Source organism: Eucyclogobius newberryi, unplaced genomic scaffold, assembly GCF_026437365.1.
Source record: "Eucyclogobius newberryi isolate DKJ021-1_F unplaced genomic scaffold, fEucNew1.0.hap1 SCAF_4, whole genome shotgun sequence".
In the NCBI taxonomy this organism is placed as follows: Eukaryota; Metazoa; Chordata; class Actinopteri; order Gobiiformes; family Gobiidae; genus Eucyclogobius; species Eucyclogobius newberryi.
This window is the reverse complement of record NW_027316056.1, coordinates 35,042,478-35,060,885: the sequence shown is the minus strand read 5'-3', so window position 1 is coordinate 35,060,885 and position 18,408 is coordinate 35,042,478. Positions and strand designations below refer to the sequence as shown.

The following is an 18,408-nucleotide window of genomic DNA, read 5'->3' as shown; positions in this document are numbered from 1 at the left end:
ATGATAAGGACTGTCCATATGGTCTTTTGAGGGAGGAAGGAGTGAGGGAAAGGAGGCTAATGTTTCCTTTCATAGCTCCTAGGGAGAGTTGTAGAAACAAAACTTAAAGCTACATTCACATAAACTCTGCTTTCTGCTTTCTAATTGAAGTTGTTTGAGATCAATATTGCGGTTTATAATGAACAAAAAGTTAAATATTGATCCATGCATGTTTAAAAAAGCATTAGTTGTCCCCTTTAAGTCGCTCTGAACCTAAAGGAGTCATTATTGGTCGTGGAACGCCGCATCACCGCTCGTGATCATAACGTGTGTTTGTGGTGACAGCCCATGGGGAGAGTGAGCACGTCGGCCCCTGAGATCCTGGACGTTCTGGGTGAGATGAGACTGTCCATGCTGACGGACCAGGAGCTCAGGAACTCCAGCCTGGTCCACACGTGGTTCCCCCTCCGCCTCAGATGGTTCCTCCCACACGCCTCGGGGCGGTTCCTGCGCTGTCTGAGCACCCGCAACATCAGCTGCTCCTCCTACCAATACGTGTACGCCTGCAAATGCTGATTATACCGACAGTATTAGGATGTATCAGACAGTATGAGTGATGCTTATGTTCCTGACTCTCAGCCTGCAGATCTTCAGCCAGAACTTTGAGGAGATGACTTTACACCAGCAGAAAGTGATCCTGAAGAACTACATCCTCCACTTCCTCTCCAGTCCCCTCTCAGGTACATAAACACACACACTGTATGTGCCATTAGTTTATTTTGGTATTTGGATCGATTTTGTCGTCTTAATGTGAATTTCACATTCATGCATTTGTATTGTATTTAGTGGATAACAAGGTGGTGGGGGCAGCAGTCTAAGCAGGGACTCCCAGAATTCCTGGACCCCAGACACTTCCTCCAGCTCTTCCACACACACTTCCTCCAGCTCTTCCTCACACACTTTCTCCAGCTCTTCCACACACACTTCCTCCAGCTCTTCTACACACACTTCCTCCAGCTCTTTCACACATACTTCCTCCAGCTCTTCCACACACACATCCTCCAGCTCTTCCACACACACTTCCTCCAGCTCTTCCACACACACTTCCTCCAGCTCTTCCACACACACTTCCTCCAGCTCTTCCACACACACTTCCTCCAGCTCTTCCACACACACTTCCTCCAGCTCTTCCACACACACTTCCTCCAGCTCTTCCACACACACTTCCTCCAGCTCTTCCACACACACTTCCTCCAGCTCTTCCACACACACTTCCTCCAGCTCTTCCACACACACTTCCTCCAGCTCTTCCACACATACTTCCTCCAGCTCTTCCACACATATTTCCTCCAGCTCTTCCACACACACTTCCTCCAGCTCTTCTACACACATACTTCCTCCAGCTCTTCCACACATATTTCCTCCAGCTCTTCCACACACACTTCCTCCAGCTCTTCCACACACACTTCCTCCAGCTCTTCCACACACACTTCCTCCAGCTCTTCCACACACACTTCCTCCAGCTCTTCCACACACACTTCCTCCAGCTCTTCCACACACACTTCCTCCAGCTCTTCCACACATACTTCCTCCAGCTCTTCCACACATATTTCCTCCAGCTCTTCCACACACACTTCCTCCAGCTCTTCTACACACATACTTCCTCCAGCTCTTCCACACATATTTCCTCCAGCTCTTCCACACACACTTCCTCCAGCTCTTCCACACACACTTCCTCCAGCTCTTCCACACACACTTCCTCCAGCTCTTCCACACACACTTCCTCCAGCTCTTCCACACACACTTCCTCCAGCTCTTCCTCACACACTTCCTCCAGCCCCTCTACACACACTTCCTAAAACTCTTCCACACACACTTCCTCCAGCTCTTCCACACACACTTCCTCCAGCTCTTCTACACACACTTCCTAAAACTCTTCCACACACACTTCCTCCAGCTCTTCCACACACACTTCCTCTAGCTCTTCCACACGCATCTTCTACACACACTTCCTCCAGCTCTTCCACACACACTTCCTCCAGCTCTTCCACACGCATCTTCTACACACACTTCCTCCAGCTCTTCCACACACACTTCCTCCAGCTCTTCCACACGCATCTTCTACACACACTTCCTCCAGCTCTTCCACACGCACTTCCTCCAGCTCTTCCACACGCACTTCCTCCAGCTCTTCCACACGCACTTCCTCCAGCTCTTCCACACACACTTCCTCCAGCTCTTCCGGAGGGCCCCAAGGTGTTCCCAGGCCCCAGAGAGCCTCTAGCGTGTCCTGGATCTTCCCTAGGGCCTCCTCCCAGTGGGGCATGCACAGGAATTTGCGATTTTGTCCTTTCGGTCATTACCCAAAGCTCATGACCATAAGTGGTCTGAGAGACAGAACGCTAACATTTCCTTTGTCTTACTTGTCCCAGTGATTGAAGACAGACTAGAGGGACTCTGATGCTCTGATGTTACTTTATCTAGACCACATGTTTTGAAACTGCATAATAAACCTCTTATGGAGTTATTATCCCCCTCATTATTTTCTACAACCCCTATAGTGGCAATATTACTCTTGACAACAATCCACAATAGTATTTCTCCATTATCTGTGCCAGCCAGTTACTCTTTTATGAAGTTGTGTGCGTGTGGATTAACATGTGCTGCATGTTATTGTCCTGTCCTCCAGGTCCTGGTTGTGTCTCCATGAACAGCTCTGAGTGGCTCCAACAGAACCTGGGGCCCTTCTCACGGCTCCTGCCTCTCAAACATCTACTGCAGCTCAACCCACACCTCAACCTGGTGAGTCTCTGACCACTCAGTGGACATTCCGCATACCTAACTTGGTAATCAATTTGCTTTTATTTAAAGATCAACAAAGATATCATATGTTGTTTGACTAGATGCTAAAATCGATTAAGACTCTAACCAATAAACCAACTGAAAGAATTTAGATTTTAGACCGATTGATCTTAATAAAACTGAACTCTGTTTTTGCTTGAAGATTATTAAAAAACAATAATTTAAACGTGTTGTCAAAATGACCTCTCGTGGCTCTGCTCTTCACTTGTGCATCCTCTGTGACCTTGTCTGTCCACAGCTGGACGTTGTGCCTCTGCTGACCCCAGAGCAGAGCGCAGAGATGCTGGCCCTGCCTCTGCCCACAGACAAAGACCCCATCATCAACAAGCTCTTTGACTTCTACACTCAGGGTCCAGCCAAAGAGCACTTGCCCCTGTTCCTCTCAGCCCTAGTGCATTACGTCCCACAGGTAACAGCGAGGGGCGGGGCCTGGGGTACTAAAGGGGAGACTGAGAGAGGGGCGGGGCCTGGGGGACTAAAGGGGAGACTGAGAGAGGGGCGGGGCCTGAGGGATTAAAGTGGAGAGTGAGAGAGGGGCGGGGCCTGAGGGATTAAAGTGGAGAGTGAGAGAGGGGCGGGGTCTGAGGGACTAAAGGGGAGTGAGAGAGGGGCGGGGCCTGAGGGACTAAAGGGGAGACTGAGAGAGGGGCGGGGCCTGAGGGATTAAAGTGGAGACTGAGAGAGGGGCGGGGCCTGAGGGATTAAAGGGGAGAGTGAGAGAGGGGCGGGGCCTGGAGGATTAAAGGGGAGAGTGAGAGAGGGGCGGGGCCTGAGGGACTAAAGGGGAGAGTGAGAGAGGGGCGGGGCCTGAGGCACTAAAGGGGAGAGTGAGAGAGGGGCGGGGCCTGGAGGATTAAAGGGGAGAGTGAGAGAGGGGCGGGGCCTGGAGGATTAAAGGGGAGAGTGAGAGAGGGGCGAGGTCTGAGGGATTAAAGGGGAAAGTGAGAGAGGGGCGGGGCCTGGAGGATTAAAAGGGAGAGTGAGAGATAAAGGGGAGAGTGAGAGAGGGGCGGGGCCTGGAGGATTAAAGGGGAGAGTGAGAGAGGGGCGGGGCCTGAGGGATTAAAGTGGAGAGTGAGAGAGGGGCGGGGCCTGGAGGATTAAAGGGGAGAGTGAGAGAGGGGCGGGGCCTGGAGGATTAAAGGGGAGAGTGAGAGAGGGGCGAGGTCTGAGGGATTAAAGGGGAGAGTGAGAGAGGGGCGGGGCCTGAGGGACTAAAGGGGAGAGTGAGAGAGGGGCGGGGCCTGAGGATTAAAGGGGAGAGCGAGAGATTGGCGGGGCCTGGAGGATTAAAGGGGAGAGTGAGAGAGGGGCGGGGCCTGAGGGACTAAAGGGGAGAGAGTGGTCTGAAGGGGGGACTAAAGGGGAGACTGAGAGTGTGATTAGTCTTCAAACTCTGCATTGGATCTTATCAGAGCAATGAAAGTTGTAAAATAAAAATCCTTTATGAGACAGTTTTTAGTGTTTAGTCCAAGTATAACATGAATCTGTGTCATTATGTTTCATGTGAAGGGAAACCTGTCCTGCTCGTCCTACAGAAGTCTGTAAGTCCCCTCAGTATGTCAGTGTATGTCTGTGTGGACACAGGGTTAAGGTGGTTTGTCCTCACAGGTTTAACAGACTGGACGTGGCCACAGTCTCCGTTTCCCTGGAAACCAAATCCGCCATCATCAGAACCAAGATTGCCCTGTCACCGCACGTGCCACACGGTAAAAGCAAAACAGCTCAGATTTCAACCTAACTCGTTCTGCTCGTTCTGGGATTGTGACTTCTCGCTTTTGTTTTTTTCAGGTTGCGTCATTTACAAGGGAGAGGTAAAGTCTAATGGTCACATGTCCTCATTTAACTCTATGGTTTTTCAATACCTAAATGTATGATCCTCAAACGTTGAACCTTAATATTATTTGTTTGGGATTGAGTCCACAAACCTACAATATGAATCTGATGTTTAAACGTCCTTTAAACTGAAAAGTGGCCCCACGTTCTGATGCTAATGTGGTTTTCTGATCCTTCTAGAATGTTGTGATGTCATTCTACACAAACACGATGTATTACAATTATGACAGGAAATACACAAAACACATTAGCGATAGCATTTTGCATATACTTTTGTAATACTTTTCTTTGTTCACCTTACAGTGCACAGTGACAGTTCAGAATGGTAAGTGCTGCTTGCTTCGTGTATATATTAATGTATACAATAACACACTTTTGGTCCTTAGTTCAGATACAGACCTGGTTTAGCCCTGGTCTAGTCCAGGTTTAGTCCAGTTCTAGTCCCAATTTTGCTGTAACTTTTGTTCCCATGGCGATACATTATACTGCTTCTCCATCATCTATCCTTCATTTATTCAATTACACCTTATTAGGCCCGAGCGCCACAAGCTGGCGAGAGGCCTATTAATCTCGTAAGGCCGTGCGAAGCACGGCTGCGAAAGTGCACACGTAGTGCGCACGAAATCGAGCGCGAAGCGCTCGCCCACTTCCAAACACTCACTAACGCACTCCTTCACTCATGCACGCCCCGTGCATACTAATTAGTAGTAGGAAAATGGAACATTACCGTTGTAAACGGCGAAGCCCGTGCAAAAGTGCGCACTAAACGAGCACTTTACATTGAGATGACGACCGCTTCGGTCGTCATCCCCATATAAAGCACTCATTTGCGCCAAGTAGCTCACGAATACGTTCCCCATCTCTTGCATGTTCCGTGCATATAAGCATGTAATGCAAAAATTGAACATTATTACTGTATAGAGGGCCAAAAACACAAAGTGGGCGGAGCCCACTCAAAATTAACGAAAGTACCCGTCAGTGACCAGGGACCCACACCATGTGGTAGGAAAGCGCGAGCGCTTTCCGAAAATGTATAGTTTATGATATTTGAAAAATGGGAAACATTGTTTTCGCATCGGAATAGTATTCTTCTTCTTCTTCTTCTTCTTCTTCTTCTTCTTCTTCTTCTTCTTCTTCTTCTTCTTCTTCTTCTTCTTCTTCTTCTTCTTCTTCTTCTTCTTCTTCTTCTTCTTCTTCTTCTTCTTCTTCTTCTTCTTCTTCTTCTTCTTCTTCTCGGGACCAACCCCCCTATTTTTCACCCAGTGAACATTGATGAAAAGTCCCAAAAATTTGCACACCTCTAAAAATCGTGCCTCTCTACATTCTGGCTATTTCCCTTTTCTAAAATAAAAAAAATTGGCGCGTCAGCGCCCCCAAATGTACCAAAAATGCATTGAGAGATGGGAAATGACCCAAAAAAAATCTGATCGTAGAATCATGAAATTTGGTGCAGAGGTAGATGGTGACAAGAGAAGTAAAAAATATTATTACGGCAACGCCGTCCGCCCAACCAAATGTCGGCCATATTGCTTCAAAAATGGCTAAACATGACTTCGGAGTTTTTCCAAACGTTGTACTTTTACGAACTCCTCCCAGGGCGTTGGCCCTAAAAAGCTGAAATTTGGTGAAAATGCTACTGAGGAGTGGGACATCAAGTTATCCAAATTACATTGATACCACTCACGGTCTCTGTGCGGCAAAGCCGCAAACTGTAGCAAGAATTTCAGAAATCTCCCAAATTTAACATTTCTGCCGTTTGCGCAGATAAAGTCCGCATTGCGTCAAATTAGAATCAGTTGTTAAACTCTTTGCCCTAAACCTACTTGAAGTGAAATAAATTAATTTGGAGCCATAGCGCCCCCTACAGATTTTATATGGAGGTTAAATGTTTAGTTTTGCGAAATTATATGAAATTTGACACACAACTCAATTTTAGAATCCCCATCAAAAAAGTGGCGTTGCCGTAACGATGACCGAAACCTTCCATGTTATTCCAATGGGGAAATCGCCAGAACATGTTTACACTTTAGACTTTCACGAACTCCTCCCAGGGCATCAGCCCTATTAACCTGAAATTTGGTGAGACTCATCTTCAGGGGTGGACCATCAAAAGTTATCCACATTTTTATTCAAAGAGTCACGATGTCTGTGCGGCAAAGCCGCACATTTTGCCAAGAATTCAAAATAAAATTGCTTTTTGATGGTAAAACAAAGGGGAGAAGATGTGACAGCGTCACAGATTCAGCAGTAGGCGTAATAAAAGGACAATTGGGGCGCGTTAGCGCCCCCTCCTCTTGCGGCGTGGTGGCGGCGTAGCAAGGGCCGATCATTGCCGCTTGCGGCTATATTTATTATTATTAGGCCCGAGCCCCAGCAGGGCGGAGGGCCTATTGCTCCCGCAACTGCAACTGTCCCCCGTCGCCCCTGGCAAGTACAGTGAACTAGACCATGCCGAAGGCATGGATCATGCATACTTACTCCTGCTATGACAGAAATAGTCAACAATTAGTGAATGGGCGTAGCCCATTCACTCATTGTTGACAACAGCAGCGCGAAACGCTGCATTCCTCCAAAATCACTCCTGGCATCGTCCCGTACGCGAAAATCCATGCCGCAGGCATGGGCCATGCTTGTATCTGCTCAAATCAATGGAAGTCTATGGGGAGTGGGCGGGGCATCCCGACGGAATAGGGAGTGACGAGCGCGTAAGCGCTCGTAATGATGATTCCACCCCATGGCGGCATCGGGAAGGCTTAGAGCTTTCAAACGATGTATAATTTGTTGTTATAGTGGAAACGGCTATATTGTTTTTGCTAAAAATATTTAGGCCCGAGCCCCAGCAGGGCGGAGGGCCTATTGCTCCCGCAACGCTGCCGAAGGCAGCGTTGCAACTGTCTGACCAAACATGCGGGCGTAGCCCGCATGTTTGGTACCCCGTCGCCCCTGGCAAGTACAGTGAACTAGCCCATGCCGAAGGCATGGATCATGCATACTTACTCCTGCTATGACAGAAATAGTCAACAATGAGTGAATGGGCGTAGCCCATTCACTCATTGTTGACAACAGCAGCGCGAAGCGCTGCATTCCTCCAAAAACCCTCCTGGCATCGTCCCGTACGCGAAAATCCATGCCGCAGGCATGGGTCATGCTTGTATCTGCTCAAATCAATGGAAGTCTATGGGGAGTGGGCGGGGCATCCCGACGGAATAGGGAGTGACGAGCGCGTAAGCGCTCGTAATGATGATTCCACCCCATGACGGCATCGGGAAGGCTTAGAGCTTTCAAACGATGTATCATTTGTTGTTATAGTGGAAACGGCTATATTGTTTTTGCTAAAAATATTATTATTTTTCTTGTTCTTCATCACTTTGAACTCTAATTTGACCCCCTGAACATGCTCAAAAACTCACCAAACTTTGCCCAAAATTCAGAATCGGCGAAAAATTTTGTTTTTTCTGGGCCATTTTTTTTTTCCTAAAAAAATTGCGCGACGGGGTGCACGGTGGCAAAGGCGGTTAGCGCTCTTGCCTCCCAAGAAGGAGATCATGGGTTCGATTCCCGGACCAGACCAACATGATCTCTCTGGGTGGAGTCTGCATGTTCTCCCCGTGTTATCGTGGGTTCTCTCCGGGTTCTCCGGCTTCCTCCCACCGTCCAAAGACATGTATGTGTTAGGCAAAATTGGTGACTCTAAATTGGCCCTAGTGATTGAATGTGAGAGTGAACTGTCTGTAATGTCTATGTCTCTGTGTTGGCCCTGCGACAAGTTGGCCACTGTCCAGGGTGTACCCCGCCTAAGGCCCGAAGTCACTGGGATAGGCTCCAGTCACCCGCGACCCCGAAAGGGAACAAGCGGTAGAAAATGGATGGATGGAAAATTGCGCGACAGCGCCACCGACAAAAGTCAAAATACATTGCTCCTATGGGAGACGCCCCGAGGTCAACTTTGTCGTAGAGCTACGAAATTCGGAACACGCATTCCTCTTGTGAGGACAAAAAAAAAATATTATTGTGGCCACGCCCCCAGACTTACCTTATGGCCGCCATCTTCCTTTGAAAATGAAAACACGCTGTGTTAGCCATTTTGTTCACGTCAAACTTTGACGAACTCCTCCTAGGGCGTTTTGCCCACCGACTTCAAAATCGGCGTACGTCCTCTGGACAAGTGGGGGATCTAAAGTTATCCAATTTTTTGAGATACCTCTTACGGTCTGTGTGCGGCGCAGCCGCAAAGTTGGACAACTTATTTTGGGATATTGCAGATCTAAAAATTGTTCCCATTTGATCAAAACAAGTCCGATTAGGACCAAATTTGAATCAGTTGTTCAACTTTCTAGTTTGGACCATGATGACAAAATTGAAATGGGCGCGATAGCGCCCCCTACAGAGTGACCTTTAAATTAACATTGAAGGTCAAAAATTAGTTTTACCAAAATTGTCTAAACTTTACCCAAAATTCTATTTTGGCGTCCCGATCAAAAAAGCCAATCAGACAAATGCCTTAATTTTTACGGCGTAGTCGTAGCGATGACATAAACCTCCCATGTTATCCCTATGGGAAAACCGCTAAATCTCTCGAATATCCACATTTTTCTGTTTCACACTTTAACGAACTCCTCCTAGTGCGTTTTGCCCACCGACCTCAAAATCGGTGTACGTCCTCTAGACAAGTGGTGCATCTAAAGTTATCCAAATTTTAAGGATAACTTTTACGGTCTCTGTGCGACGGAGCCGCAAACGTTTCCCAGAATTCTGACTATTTGGCCTTCAGAGTGGCCTATAAACAATAGTTTTTCCAAATGGCATGATATTTTGCACAAAATTCTAATTTGCCATCCTGATCATACAAGTATGAGAGCCAAAGTCATATTTTGTACGGCGTAACCGTAGCGATGACAGAAACATCCCATGTTATCCTTATGAGAAAATCGTAGAATCACTCAAATCACCACATTTTTACGCTTCACACTTTAACGAACTCCTCCTAGGGCGATTGTCCGATCAAACTCATATTTGGGGAAAATCATCTACACAAGCGGGGCATCAAAACTTATCCATATTTTTATTCCAATTGTCACGGTCAAATGTGCGGCGGACCCGCACATTTGACCGACATTTATGTTCATTTGCACTGGATTGGCCATGTCCAATGTGTCGCCGTCTGTCAAGTTCTTTTTTAATTCAACACAATAAGGGCGCCATCTTTATCAAGTCGAAAGCGCAGAGTCGGAAGGCCGGCGGCCCGCGAGGGCCGTTGGATGCCGCTTGCGGCTTTAATTTTTCTTGTTCTTCTTCAGCGCTTTGAACTCTAATTTGACCCCCTGAACATGCTCAAAAACTCACCAAACATTGCCCAAAATTCAGAATCGGCGAAAAATTAGATTTTTTCTGGGCCATTTTTTTTTTCAATAAAAAATGGCGCGACAGCGCCACCGACAAAAGTCAAAATACATTGCGCCTATGGGAGACGCCCCGAGGTCAACTTTGGCGTAAAGCTACGAAATTCGGGACACGCATTTCTCTCGTGAGGACAAAAAAAAAATATTATTGTGGCCACGCCCCCAGACTTACCCTATGGCCGCCATCTTCCTTTGAAAATGAAAACAAGCTGAGTTAGCCATTTTGTTCACGTCAAACTTTGACGAACTCCTCCTAGGGCGTTTTGCCCACCGACTTCAAAATCGGTGTACGTCCTCTGGACAAGTGGGGCATCTAAAGTTATCAAATTTTTTGAGATACCTTTTACGGTCTACGTGCGGCGCAGCCGCAAAGTTGGACAACTTATTTTGGAATATTGCAGATCTAAAAATTGCTCCCATTTGATCAAAACAAGTCTGATTAGGACCAAATTTGAAACAGTTGTTAAACTTTCTAGTTTGGACCAGTTTAGGCTGACAAAATTGAAATGGCCACGATAGCGCCCCCTACAGAGTGACCTTTAAATTAACATTGAAGGTCAACAATTAGTTTTACCAAAATTGTCTAAACTTTACCCAAAATTCTATTTTGCCGTCCCGATCACAAAAGCCAAACACAAAAATGCCTAAATTTTTACGGCGTAGTCGTAGCGATGACAGAAACCTCCCATGTTATCCCTATGGGAAAACCGCAAAATCTCTCAAATTACCACATTTTTATGTTTCACACTTTAACGAACTCCTCCTAGTGCGTTTTGCCCACCAACCTCAAAATCGGTGTACGTCCTCTAGACAAGTGGGGCATCTAAAGTTATCCAAATTTTAAGGATAACTTTTACGGTCTTTGTGCGACGGAGCCGCAAACGTTTCCCAGAATTCTGACTATTTGGCCTTCAGAGTGGCCTATAAACAATAGAGTTTTTCCAAATGACATGATATTTTGCACAAAATTCCAATGTCCAATGTGTCGCCGTCTGTCAAGTTCTTTTTTAATTCAACACAATAAGGGCGCCATCTTTATCAAGTCGAAAGCGCAGAGTCGGAAGGCCGGCGGCCCGCGAGGGCCGTTGGATGCCGCTTGCGGCTTTAATTCTTCTTCTTCTTCTTCTTCTTCTTCTTCTTCTTCTTCTTCTTCTTCTTCTTCTTCTTCTTCTTCTTCTTCTTCTTCTTCTTCTTCTTCTTCTTCTCGGGACCAACCCCCCTAGTTTTCACCCAGTGAACATTGACGAAAAGTCACAAAAATTTACACACCTCTAAAAATCGTGCCTCCTTACATTCTGGCTATCTCTCTTTTCTAAAATTTAAAAAATTGGCGCGTCAGCGCCCTCAAATGTACCAAAAATGCATTAAGATAGAAAATGACCCAAAAAAAACTTATCGTAGAATTATGAAATTTGGCGCAGAGGTAGATGATGACAAGAGAAGTAAAAAATATTATTACGGCAACGCCGTCCGCCCAACCAAATGTTGGCCATATTGGTTCAAAAATGGCTAATTATGACTTGGGAGTTTTTCTAAACGTCGTACTTTTACGAACTCCTCCCAGGGCGTTGGCTCTAAAAAGCTGAAATTTGGTGAAAATGCTACTGAGGAGTGGGACATCAAAAGTTATCCAAATTACATTGATACCTCTCACGGTCTGTGCGGCCAAGCCTCAAACTGTGAAATAAATTTATTTGGCGCCACAGCGCCTCCTACAGATTTTATATGGAGGTTAAATGTTTTCTGAAATTTGACACAGAACTCAATTTAGCATTCCCATCAAAAAAGTCAATGAGACCCATGTCATAATTGTTAAGGCTTTGCCGTAGCGATGACCGAAACCTTCCATGTTATTCCAATGGGGAAATCGCCAGAACATGTTTACACTTTAGACTTTCACGAACTCCTCCCAGGGCGTCAGCCCTATTAACCTGAAATTTGGTGAGACTCATCTTCAGGGGTGGACCATCAAAAGTTATCCACATTTTTATTCTAAGAGTCACGGTGTCTGTGCGGCAAAGCCGCACATTTTGCCAAGAATTCAAAATAAAATAGCTTTTTGATGGTATAACAAAGGGGAGAAGATGTGACAGCATCACAGATTCAGCAGTAGGCGTAATAAAAGGACCATTGGGGCGCATTAGCGCCCCCTCCTCTTGCGGCGTGGTGGCGGCGTGGCGAGGGCCGATCATTGCCGCTTGCGGCTATATTTATGAATATTATTGCTTTACAATCCCATGAAAAACATGCATTATTGTTTAAAGCCTGTCCAAATCTGAACTATTTCATTTAACTAGAGTGTAAGCTGTGTAAGCTGTTAAATATGAGAAAATAAAAGTATCCTTTACACCGAAATACTGTATGACAAGTTTGATGTTTTATATACTGTACATAAGAAACTATCCCAGTTTGAACATGAGGCGTTATTAGTGCTTCTCTTCATATTGTAGTGGTCAAACCTGAGGCCAGGAGCTGGGGTGAAGTTGTGTATGTTCATTTTAACAATAATGTTTGGTGTTTTTAGAGACGGAGATCTGTGCTGAGGTGAACAGGTGAGAACCTTCAGAACCTTCCGAACCTTCAGAACATTACACACCACAGTATATTTGAACCATGAGTGAGTGTTGTTCTGGTCCACAGCACGTCTCTGCAGCTCTGGATGGACCAGGGGAAGATGAGCCGTCTCTTCTGTGACTTCACCGTAGAACAACTGGCCTGCGCCTCGGTATTTACCATCATAATAGTGACTCTCATACACCGATACACAGATCACACTCTGTAGCAGACGCTGGAGTTCACAGAGCCATTCGGACTTTCTCTCCTCTGTGTGACAAAACAGCTACAAAATTCAGATAAAATGGATTTCTGTTCTAAATCTTGATCCAATCCGACACGCACGTATTTATGAACTATTATAAACATGCAAGTTTTAGCCAGATGGATCTAACATTAAATGTCATACAGATTATTCATCTCATTGCTTGAGATGGAAAACTGCCAATCTTTTAACAGCTCAAGCTAAGATAAGCGGCTAACATTAGCGACTTTACAGCGTAACGGTTTATTAGGCCCGAGCGCCACAAGCTGGCGAGAGGCCTATTAATCTCGTAAGGCCGTGCGAAGCACGGCTGCGAAAGTGCGCACATAGTGCGCACGAAATCGAGCGTGAAGCGCTCGCCCACTTCCAAACACTCACTAACGCACTCCTTCACTCACGCACGCCCCGTGCATACTAATTAGTAGTAGGAAAATGGAACATTACCGTTGTAAACGGGCGAAGCCCGTGCAAAAGTGCGCACTAAACGAGCACTTTACATTGGGATGAAGACCGCCTCGCGGTCGTCATCCCCATATAAAGCACTCATTTGCGCTAAGTAGCTCACGAATATGTTCCCCATCTCTTGCATGTTCCGTGCATATAACACAAGGCAAAAATGTAACATTATTACTGTATAGAGGGCCAAAAACACAAAGTGGGCGGAGCCCACTCAAAATTAACGAAAGTACCCGTCAGTGACCAGGGACCCACACCATGAGGTAGGAAAGCGCGAGCGCTTTCCGAAAATGTATAGTTTATGATATTTGAAAAATGGGAAACATTGTTTTCGCATCGGAATATTCTTCTTCTTCTTCTTCTTCTTCTTCTTCTTCTTCTTCTTCTTCTTCTTCTTCTCGGGACCAACCCCCCTATTTTTCACCCAGTGAACATTGACGAAAAGTCACAAAAAATTTGCACACCTCTAAAAATCGTGCCTCTCTACATTCTGGCTATTTCCCTTTTCTAAAATAAAAAAAATTGGCGCGTCAGCGCCCCCAAATGTACCAAAAATGCATTGAGAGATGGGAAATGACCCCAAAAAAATCTGATCGTAGAATCATGAAATTTGGCGCAGAGGTAGATGGTGACAAGAGAAGTAAAAAATATTAATACGGCAACGCCGTCCGCCCAACCAAATGTCGGCCATATTGCTTCAAAAATGGCTAAACATGATTTTGGAGTTTTTCCAAACGTCGTACTTTTACGAACTCCTCCCAGGGCGTTGGCCCTAAAAAGCTGAAATTTGGTGAAAATGCTACTGAGGAGTGGGACATCAAAAGTTATCCAAATTACATTGATACCTCTCACGGTCTCTGTGCGGCGAAGCCGCAAACTGTAGCTAGAATTTCAGAAATCTCCCATATTTAAAATTTCTGCCGTTTGCGCAGATAAAGTCCGAATTGCGTCAAATTAGAATCAGTTGTTAAACTCTTTGCCCTAAACCCACTTGAAGTGAAATAAATTCATTTGGCGCCACAGCGCCCCCTACAGATTTTATATGGAGGTTAAATGTTTAGTTTTGCGAAATTATATGAAATTTGACACACAACTCAATTTTAGCATCCCCATCAAAAAAGTCAATGAGAGCCATGTCATAATTGTTATGGCGTTGCCGTAACGATGACCGAAACCTTCCATGTTATTCCAATGGGGAAATCGCCAGAACATGTTTACACTTTATACTTTCACAAACTCCTCTTAGGGCGTTAGCCCTATTAACCTGAAATTTGGTGAGACTCATCTTCAGGGGTGGACCATCAAAAGTGATCCACATTTTTATTCAAAGAGTCACGGTGTCTGTGCGGCAAAGCCGCACATTGTGCCAAGAATTCAAAAAAAAATTGCTTTTTGATGGTAAAACAAAGGGGAGAAGATGTGACAGCGTCACAGATTCAGCAGTAGGCGCAATAAAAGGACAATTGGGGCGCGTTAGCGCCCCCTCCTCTTGCGGCGTGGCGGCGGCGTGGCGAGGGCCGATCATTGCCGCTTGCGGCTATATTTTTTATTATTTTTCTTGTTCTTCTGCTTTTTGAGCTCTAATTTGACCCCCTGAACATGCTCAAAAACTCACCAAACTTTACCCAAAATTCAAAATCGGCGAAAAATTTTGTTTTTTCTGGGCCATTTTTTTTTTCGTTAAAAAATGGCGCGACAGCGCCACCGACAAAAGTCAAAATACATTGCGCCTATGGGAGACGCCCCGAGGTCAACTTTGTCGTAGAGCTACGAAATTCGGAACACGCATTCCTCTTGTGAGGACAAAAAACAAATATTATTGTGGCCACGCCCCCAGAATTACCCTATGCCCGCCATCTTCCTTTGAAAATGAAAACACGCTGTGTTAGCCATTTTGTTCACGTCAAACTTTGACGAACTCCTCCTAGGGCGTTTTGCCCACCGACTTCAAAATCGGCGGACGTCCTCTGGACAAGTGGGGCATCTAAAGTTATCCAATTTTTTGAGATACCTTTTACGGTCTGTGTGCGGCGCAGCCGCAAAGTTGGACAACTTATTTTGGGATATTGCAGATCTAAAAATTGTTCCCATTTGATCAAAACAAGTCCGATTAGGACCAAATTTGAATCAGTTGTTCAACTTTCTAGTTTGGACCAGTTTATGATGACAAAATTGAAATGGGCGCGATAGCGCCCCCTACAGAGTGACCTTTAAATTAACATTGAAGGTCAAAAATTAGTTTTACCAAAATTTTCTAAACTTTACCCAAAATTCTATTTTGGCGTCGCGATCACAAAAGCCAATCAGACAAATGCCTTAATTTTTACGGCGTAGTCGTAGCGATGACATAAACCTCCCATGTTATCCCTATGGGAAAACCGCTAAATCTCTCGAATATCCACATTTTTCTGTTTCACACTTTAACGAACTCCTCCTAGTGCGTTTTGCCCACCGACCTCAAAATCGGTGTACGTCCTCTAGACAAGTGGGGCATCTAAAGTTATCCAAATTTTAAGGATAGCTTTTACGGTCTCTGTGCGACAGAGCCGCAAACGTTTCCCAGAATTCTGACTATTTGGCCTTCAGAGTGGCCTATAAACAATAGAGTTTTTCCAAATGACATGATATTTTGAACAAAATTCTAATTTACCATCCTGATCATAAAAGTATGAGAGCCAAAGTCATATTTTGTACGACGTAACCGTAGCGATGACAGAAACATCCCATGTTATCCTTATGGGAAAATCGTAGAATCGCTCAAATCACCACATTTTTACGCTTCACACTTTAACGAACTCCTCCTAGGGCGATTGCCCGATCAAGTTCATATTTGGAGAATATCATCTAGACAAGCGGGGCATCAAAACTTATCCATATTTTGATTCTAAGTGCTACGGTCTCTGTGTGGCCGACCCGCAAATATATGTCAGAAATGGGAAAACAGCGAAATCTCTGAAATGTTCACATTTACGCTTCACACTTTAACAAACTCCTCTAAGGGCAATAGCTCGATCAAGCTTATATTTGGGGAAAATCATCTACACAAGCGGAGCATCAAAAGTTATCCATATTTTTATTCCAAGTGTCACGGTCTCTGTGCGGCGGACCCGCACATTTGACTGACACTTGTGTTCATTTACACTGGATTGGCCATGTCAATTGTGTCGCCGTCTGTCAAGTTCTTTTTTAATTCAACACAATAAGGGCGCCATCTTTATCAAGTCGAAAGCGCAGAGTCAGAAGGGCGGCGGCCCGCGAGGGCCGTTGGATGCCGCTTGCGGCTTTAATATTCTTTCTTCTTTCTTCTTTCTTTTCTTCTCGGGACCAACCCCCCTATTTTTTACCCAGTGAACATTGACGAAAAGTCACAAAAATTTGCACACCTCTAAAAATCGTGCCACTCTACATTCTGGCTATTTCCCTTTTCTAAAATTAAAAAAAATGGCGCGTCAGCGCCCCCAAATGTACCAAAAATGCATTGAGAGATAGGGAATGACCCAAAAAAAATCTGATCGTAGAATCATGAAATTTGGCGCAGAGGTAGATGGTGACAAGAGAAGTAAAAAATATTATTACGGCAACGCCGTTCGCCTAACCAAATGTCGGCCATATTGCTTCAAAAATGGCTAAGCATGACTCAGGAGTTTTTCCAAACGTCGTACTTTTACAAACTCCTCCCAGGGCGTTGGCTCTAAAAAGCTGAAATTTGGTGAAAATGCTACTGAGGAGTGGGACATCAAAATTTATCCAAATTACATTGATACCTCTCACGGTCTCTGTGCGGCGAAGCCGCAAACTTTAGCTAGAATTTCAGAAATCTCCCAAATTTAACATTTCTGCCGTTTGCGCAGATAAAGTCCGAATTGCGTCAAATTAGAATCAGTTGTTAAACTCTTGGCCCTAAACCTACTTGAAGTGAAATAAATTAATTTGGCACCACAGCGCCCCCCTACAGATTTTATATGGAAGTTAAATGTTTAGTTTTGTGAAATTATATGAAATTTGACACACAACTCAATTTTGGCATCCCCATCAAAAAAGTCAATGAGACCCATGTCATAATTGTTATGACGTTGCCGTAACGATGACCGAAACCTCCCATGTTATTCCAATGGGGAAATCGCCTGAACATGTTTACACTTTATACTTTCACAAACCCCTCCCAGGGCGTTAGCCCTATTAACCTGAAATTTGGTGAGACTCATCTTCAGGTGTGGACCATCAAAAGTTATCCACATTTTTATTCAAAGAGTTACGGTTGCCAAGAATTCAAAATAAAATTGCTTTTTGATGGTAAAACAAAGGGGAGAAGATGTGACAGCGTCACAGATTCAGCAGTAGGCGTAATAAAAGGACGTGGCGTGGGGGCGGCGTAGCGAGGGCCGATCATTGCCGCTTGCGGCTATATTTTAACATTACTTTTCGTTTTGTTACAATTCGTTTCAACTCTTGCAACGAATTGTGGTCTATACTGACCCCTAGTGTTCAGCTCTGGACATTGCTTTGAGTGCACTACTTTTTCAACTGATAGTGCTCTGTGACATGCTTTACATAGAGACACATGTTTGTGATATGTTGTGTTGACAGTGTGTGTGTGTGTGTGTGTGTGTGTTTGTGTGTGTGTGTGTGTGTCTGTCTGTGTGTGTGTGTGTGTGTCTGTGTCTGTGTGTGTCTGTGTGTGCGTGTGTGTGTGTGTGTGTGTGTGTGTGCGTGTGTGTGTGTGTGTGTGTGTGTGCGTGTGTGTGTGTCTGTGTTTGTGTGTGTGTCTGTGTGTGTGTGTGTATGTGTTTGGGTGTGTGCGTGTGTGTGTGTGTCTGTGTGTGTGTGTGTGTGTGTGTCCTCTCAGTTGTCGGCCCTCACCTCAGCAGACCTGGTGGACATCTTGAGCTGCAGTCGCCCTCAGAACTCCAGCGGCTCCAGAACCTCCTGGAAGCTGCTGCTCAGTAAAGTGCCTCAGGCTCTGGACCAGGCCCTGGACCTGCTCCACAACACGGTCAGCTCTACTGTCACTTACATGGAGGATATACCACTTCCACTTACAGTATTGGTATTTTCACC

The 18,408-nt window shown here is 45.4% G+C and overlaps 1 protein-coding gene across 1 annotated transcript in view; it reads left to right on the top strand.

Moving 5' to 3' along the window:
* The window catches only part of LOC140378022 (uncharacterized), a 76,211-nt gene that overhangs the window by 32,814 nt on the left and 24,989 nt on the right, over positions 1-18,408 (top strand). The window contains exons 25-34 of the mRNA XM_072463652.1: positions 325-536; positions 619-719; positions 2,669-2,781; positions 3,080-3,250; positions 4,354-4,385; positions 4,453-4,550; positions 4,633-4,668; positions 12,601-12,628; positions 12,717-12,801; positions 18,197-18,343. Of these exons, the coding sequence (XP_072319753.1) occupies positions 325-536; positions 619-719; positions 2,669-2,781; positions 3,080-3,250; positions 4,354-4,385; positions 4,453-4,550; positions 4,633-4,668; positions 12,601-12,628; positions 12,717-12,801; positions 18,197-18,343 (1,023 nt within the window). The remainder of the gene's footprint in view (positions 1-324; positions 537-618; positions 720-2,668; positions 2,782-3,079; positions 3,251-4,353; positions 4,386-4,452; positions 4,551-4,632; positions 4,669-12,600; positions 12,629-12,716; positions 12,802-18,196; positions 18,344-18,408) is intronic.